Source organism: Ixodes scapularis, unplaced genomic scaffold (genome assembly GCF_016920785.2).
Source record: "Ixodes scapularis isolate PalLabHiFi unplaced genomic scaffold, ASM1692078v2 PGA_scaffold4__175_contigs__length_147842914, whole genome shotgun sequence".
NCBI lineage: Eukaryota > Metazoa > Arthropoda > Arachnida > Ixodida > Ixodidae > Ixodes > Ixodes scapularis.
Window position 1 is genome coordinate 55059858 of NW_024609879.1, and position 6880 is coordinate 55066737.

Genomic DNA, 6880 nt, shown 5'->3' on the forward strand with positions numbered 1-6880 from the left:
GAATTAGACAACCCAAAGGGAAGGCGAGTGAATTCGAATAGCCCTCTGTGGCAAATGAATGCCGTTTTTGGCACGTCAGCGGGGTGGACCTCGATTTGAAGAAACCCCCGGCTGCAGTCAAGGGTCGTGAAAACGGTCGAATTTCCGAGGGCGTACATCACCGAGGAGATACTAGGGAAAGGATAACTGTCTCTGATTCACACTTCATTTAGTCGCCTATAGTCTACACAAAGCCTGGCTGTACCATCCTTCTTTGGGGCCAGGACCACCGGTGAGGCCCAAGGGCTTTTTGACTCACGTACTGCGCCGGTGTCGATCATTTCTGCGAGCGCCGTATCCAAAAGTTGGCGCTTGTGGGCACTGATGGGTCTCGCATTGCACCTCCGGGGTGGTGCGTCCTTGGTTTCGATTCGGTGCCGCATAAGATCGGTTTTCCCAGGTCTTTCCGTGAACATCGGCGAGAAGGGTTCCAGCAGGTGCTGGAGCTGCTTCTGGTTGTTCTCACCGGAACACTTTTGCACGGCCTTGAGCACGCTGTCTGGAAGTAAAGACACCTGCCCGGCAACGTTTACCGGAAACGCTTGGCCGCGAATACAATCTTGTTGTCTGGTAAACGGCGTTAATTCCGTTTCGCCCCCCAATCAATATCCAGCTCGGGCGAAGTCTAGTGAAAGCCGCTCTGCCGTAATGAAATCCCGACCAAGGATTATGGGAACTGGCAGTCCAGGGAGATACACAAAACGTTGTCTTCGTTTTCTGGCATGAAAGCAAATTCGCAATCTCACTGCGCCGGCAGCAGGCAGTACGGACCCCGATGCTACCTGCAGTTTTACATTTGCCGACCGGAGATGTATCTTTTTCTTGTTACACTCCGCAAACATAGCATCCCCCATAAGCGATATGTTTGCCCCTGTATCTAGAAGAGCGGCCACTGGGGTACCTAGTACATTCACGGTGATACGTGGCTCAAGGGACTTGGTTCTAGTTTCCATTCTACTTACAGCAGGGATGAGCTCTGCCGGTCTCTCGGTTCGAGAGGCTGTTCCAAACCCCGCCGGCCGTGGCGAGTCCACGGGCACCCGGCCATCCCGAGCGACCATCCTGGGTGTTGAGAACTTCAACGCGGCACTGACACTCGGGATCGGGCCGGAATCTGGCGGGCCGACGTTTGGCTGAAAGGGAATCACATTAGGGTCCAACTCAAATGCAATTGTTTCGTGCAGCTTACGGCCGAGAACAGTGTAAGCCGGCCGTCCGGGGATCAGCGCGATCGCCGACACGCCGGGAGTCTCATGCCTGAGAATGTCGTGAGCTTGCCGCCCGGGTGTCACTGCTACAGCAGGCACGCCGGGAGTCTCAAGACCGCGAACGGTGTGAGCTGGGCGCCCGGGTGTCGGTGTGAAAGCCGACACGCCGGGAGTCTCATGAGGGGGAGTGTTGTGAGCTGGCCGCCCGGGTGTCACTGCGACAGCAGGCACGCCGGGAGTCTCAAGACCGCGAACGGTGTGAGCTGGGCGCCCGGGTGTCGGTGTGAAAGCCGACACGCCGGGAGTCTCACGGCGAAGAGTGTTATGAGCTAGCCGCCCGGGTGTCTGTGCAAAAGTAGACACGCCGTGAGTCTCAAGACCGCGAACGGTGTGAGCTGGGCGTCCGGGTGTCGGTGTGAAAGCCGACACGCCGGGAGTCTCATGACGGAGAGTGTTGTGAGCTGGCCGCCCGGGTGTCACTGCAACAGCAGGCACGCCGGGAGTCTCAAGACCGCGAACGGTGTGAGCTGGGCGCCCGGGTGTCGGTGTGAAAGCCGACACGCCGGGAGTCTCACGACGAAGAGTGAAAGTGTTATGAGCTGGCCGCCCGGTTGTCGATGCGAGAGCAGACACGCCGGGAGTCTCAAGACCGCGAACGGTGTGAGCTGGGCGCCCGGTTGTCGACGCGAACGCGGACACGCCAGGAGTCTCATGACGGAAAGTGTTGTGAGCTGGCCGCCCGGTTGTCGATGCGAGAGCAGACACGCCGGGAGTCTCAACACCGCGAACGGTGTGAGCTGGGCGCCCGGGTGTCCATGGAAAATCGGACACGCCGGGAGTCTCACAACGAGGAGTGTTATGAGGAAGAAAAAGTGATGGAGGGCCACCGAGGCTCGATAGAAAAGCGTCAGTCCCCGGAGCCCGTGTGAGCCTCCGGGAGGCCCGGGGGCGGCTGCGGCGACTCGATCTTGTGGATCGTGTTTTCGGCGCAGCCGGCGGAGAGTAGGAATTTCTTACCACCGCCGGCCGTAGCCGTTTCCCTGTGTCTGAGGCTGCCGCCGCTGTTCCCTACATTCCCGGCGTATGTGTCCTGGCCGGCCGCATCGAAAACAACGAGTCGTGGCCCGCCCGTCGGCTTCGTGCGGTGTCTCGCTCGTACTTGCCCCTCCCCCGCTCCACGTTACCGGTCCAGAGGCCAAGACCTCATCTTGACCAATGGATGGGTTGGGGCGTTGTGAACGTATGCCCTGAAACCCGCTGCGCCTTCGTGATTCATATGCATGAGGATCTAGGCCTCGGGGGACAGACGCTTGGTTGGAATAGTCTGGTTCTCCCCCGACTCTATGTACCCGTGCGTTCCCAGACCACGCAAATGAGGGTTCCAGGGTCATGTTCTGTGGAGGAGGGGGGCGGTATCTAAGTTCCGCGAGGATATCGGCCTGGATGGTGATCGCTGCTCGTGCCATCTCGTCTAAGTTCTGAAATGTGCGTCCCCTGAGATGGGGATGGAAGCGCGGGTGGCTTTGGCGGATGGCGCGTTCTACTTTCTCCGCGTCTGGTGCCGCGGCGTCGGCGATGTCGTACAGGCCCTGGAGAGCCCTTACAAACTCAATGAGTGACTCGTCCGGGTGCTGTGTGCGCGCGCGCAGCTCGTCCCTGATTCGCATGTTGTAATCCGGAGGCAGGAACTCCGCCCTAAATCGCGCCTCGAAATCTGCCATACTCGTGAATTTGGTTTGTCTTTGCCTCCACAGTGCTGCACTGTCCGTTAGTGCAACCGGGAGGAGACGGTCTAGCACTACCTCGTCTTCTATCCCCGACGCTGCTTTGTAGTTTTGCAGCTCAGAGATGAACGTTGTCACCGACTTCCTATCCGCGTAGCCCGCATACTTTGGAATAGTAAGCGGGAGCCGCAGATGGTCTTTAGGAGGCGGGGTGACTGTCACCGAGGGGCGGCTTAGTTGCATCATCTGGTACCGTTGACACTGAAGCAGGAGGGTCATGGCCGATCTCAACTCGTCGACAGTGTCCCGTTGCACCGTGCCCGCCGATTCTGTGGTCGCTGGTTGCAAAATCCGTGTGTCATGTTCGGTAGTGCTTTCGGGGTTTAGTCGCTTCGCGAGCTCGCCGAGGGGAATATCGTCCTCGTCGTCGCCCTTAGTTTTGCTAAGGTCCTCCGTGGAAACCTGCCGCGGTGGTGTCCTAACTACGTTCATCGCGAGTTCCCCCCAACCCTGAAAGTCTTCCAATCGGTGCTATGGAGGTCTCTTTCTGCCTAAAGCGCGACACTTTTATGTGGGCACAGGTGCTCCACATAAAATCGGTGAAAGGACAAAAAAAAAAAAAAAATAGGAAGCAAACGTTCAACAGAAAGGAGGCCTGTTCTCAGATAGCGGCGTTGTATGTAAACCGCGCAATCACTCTTCCAAAATTACAATATCAGTTCGACAACAAATCGATAACGCGGGTCGAAACACTCACGCGGAACGCGAGCACCATTCAGGGGCGTGGCGCCGCTCAACGATAACCGTGACCAAAATAGAACGACGTTTGGTTTGTTTCTTTAACCAACAGTTATGAGCTGCCTGTACCCTTGCTCGCACCGTGTGGACGGAATTGTCACCGGCCTATGCGCCGAAAATTCAAATCGCCTCCTCCGCTGCGTGAACGCGAACACATGCGAACCCGAGACAAACAGTGGAAAAAACTCCACCTACCTTCCGGAGTCGGCCACACGAACGAGGCCTCACGTCGGTCGCCAATGTGGGTTTCCCTGCCCACAGCCTGGAAGCCCCGGGTTCTCGTCCGTGCGGTCCACCCCGGAAGAACACGTAACAACAAGGAAGGATTTCTCACGTCTTCTTTAATGCCCGTCTCGATCCCGAATCCCTCTGTGCCTCCCCCCCAGCTGCGCCCTGCCGGCGCGTGGCGCTGCCGTCGGGCGCCTTGCCCTCTGCCGGCGCGGTCAGTGTGGCGGCGGCCACCACAACTGCTGCATTAAGTTTTGACAACGAAGCCTGCCAGTTTTGTTGTGCTTAATTATGTGAAATGAACATTTACATATCTAAGGTCTCCCAATACTATTTTCCGCAAGTAATTATAACTGTGACTCTAGAAGTAGTATTTGTAGGGGGTGTTTTAGAAACCAGAAGGGAGTTTCTTCAGGCGTAGCCAGGGGGTTGCCCCCCTCCCCACCCCCCTCAAATCTTGTTTTGCTGGGACCTCCTTTCTCCCTCCCCCACCTATAGACCTTTTTCGTGTACTCTCCTTCCCAGCCACCTAATAGGCATATCCGGTGTGGGTGACGAAAGATTATTAAAACGTTTCAACCTGCAAATAGTAAAACATAGAGGGGAGGCAAAATGAGAATGTGTGACGGTTATGCTTTTCTCCTAAATGTTTTCTATTGGCGTGGCGACAGCAGAACAATATTTTCGCCCATACTGGAAGTGACGACAATTCAAGATGGCGGCGCCCTTGCGGAAAAGGTCTATAGCGTCTTGTCATAGCCCCCCCCCCCCCCCCCCCCCCCCTCCCAACCCCGCCCGCTCTCCCGCCCGCAACAAGATCCTGGCTACGTGCCGGAGTTTTTTTACATAATTGAGTGTTGACAGACGGAAAGTTGTCTAAAATACGTTCTAAGATACATTCGCACTGCTACCGAAGAACAGCCCTGCATTTATTGAATGAACTGATATTTGGTTTTCAAATGCATTAGACAAAATGGTTCAGGAACTGGTTGTAAATGCTAACCTGCCGTTCTCCTTCGTGGAACATAGGAGTTTCAGGCATCTGATACAGTGCGGCTTCCCTGACCGTCACGTGATGAGTCGACCAAAGTTGATGAGCGAAATCAGTAAGGATGCGACTGAGACAAAAGAAGTGATAAGAACAAATCTCGGCGATCTTCAGTATGTTTCTTCTACTGCGGACTGCTGGTCACTTCATAAGAGGTAACTGTCGTGGTTTCTCCTCATTATGCGGTATTCTCAGTGCCATAGTTTATTTTGGTGTCTCAAGGATTTACCTTGGGGTGACAGCACATGAGATCGACCCAGACACGCTGGAAAGGTGTTATTTTAAGCTGTGCTGTCGTCGCATTCGAGGAAGGCACAGATTCGATGTTCTTGCATCTACGTTAGAAGGCGTATACACAGAGTACGATATCCTCGACAAACTAACCTGTACCAGTACGGACAGCGGCCCCAATGTCATAAAGGCTTTCAGGTGAAAATGAAATCTTTTATATTTCTTACTAGAAAATTCGAACAATTGCTCCAGAATAGATGTTTATTTTTTATTTTATACAGCCATTTTGGGCGGCAATATGAAGACTACAGACACACATCATCGGAGAGTGAGACCTGTTCGAATCTATAACGTCCTCGAAGCTCGTGACCGATCTGATGGGGTCTACTCACTTCGTCACCACCAGCGCTGTGTGTGCGATATGCTGAATCTGACCGCAACGAAGGTAAATAGGCAAACTTTAACAGCGGCAATCGGTTGATGTTACTTCTAATTCTGCAGGACGTGGAGAACGCTGAAGAATCGTCGCCGCCTGAAGAACCAAATAAGGCAGGCTTTCAGCAAGTGCTCGGCATTATGGAAGAAGCAAGCGAGGTCTAATGTGGTTGTTGACGCCATCTATTTAAGCTGTGAAAAATATTTGCCCACACCTGTCCTCGTGCGGTGGAACTCTACATACGATTGCCTCAAATCGCTTCACGGAATGCTTGTTCACAGTGAGGGAAAGTTGAAGGAAGTTTGTGAGAATTTTAAAATTCCGCGATTCACGAGGTCAGACATTGACTTTATTGATAAGTATGTTCAGGTGTTTAAACCTCTCCCACAAGCTATAACTCTTCTCCAGCGCGAAAACAGCATGTTCATGGCATATCTCCGGCCTACAGTGGCTTCACTTCGCAAAAAAATGCCCGCGTTGCTGACGGAGAACTTGAGGTACTGCCGCCCGGTGGTCGAGAGCTTAATCGCGGCGATCAATAAGAGGTTTGCAGGTATGGAAGAAGAAAAACATTTGATAATATCTGCTGTATGCCATTCAAAATTTAAGGTTGCATGGTGTCGTAGTTCAGGTCAACCGTCTCAGTGAAATCGGAGAGTGCACGGTCGGACGGTATAAATCAATTTATATAACACAGCGGCATACGTAAATGGAAAAGATGCCTAATGCCCAAGTATTTACACATGTACAGTTAGACATGTCTTGAACTCTCACGTCCCCGTTCAGGTTGACGACCTCAAGCGTTGGGGTCACCAGTGTCCGTTGAAACTTGATGATGTGTTTTCGACGGAGCCAGTTGCTTTTTACCAGGAGTCGCTGCCGAGGTATTTCCGGGCTCTGTTGGAGATGGCCCAGGTTTTTCCGAGAAATCTCCCGCTGGGTACCAGGGTTCGTCGCCTTGATACTTTGGGCCTCTGTAGAGGGCTGCGGGTCCGAGTTTGGGTGGAGCCGGCCTGCGTCTGCGGTTTACGGCCGAGGACTGCAGCTTTCTCAGGTCATCGTCGAATTCGTCTGCCTCTGCGGTTCGCGGCCGAGGTATGCAGCGTTCGCGGGGCACTGTCGAATCTGTCCCCCTGCTCGAGCCCCACTTTTTCGAGCTTCTCCTTTT

General features: G+C 54.0%; 1 protein-coding gene across 1 annotated transcript; it reads right to left on the bottom strand.

Annotated features, from left to right (window-relative positions):
- Positions 1–2260: 2260 nt before the first annotated feature.
- LOC120850399 lies at positions 2261–3340 on the bottom strand. The gene has a single exon (XM_040222873.2). It carries the CDS (start codon positions 3248–3250, stop codon positions 2261–2263), a length of 990 nt encoding a protein of 329 aa, XP_040078807.1. The 5' UTR covers positions 3251–3340.
- Between the last annotated feature and the right edge of the window lie 3540 nt (positions 3341–6880).

Coding starts and splice junctions, on each gene's coding strand:
- LOC120850399 (XM_040222873.2), bottom strand. CDS start 3,250: ATGACCCTCCTGCTTCAGTGTCAACGGTACCAGATGATGCAACTAAGC.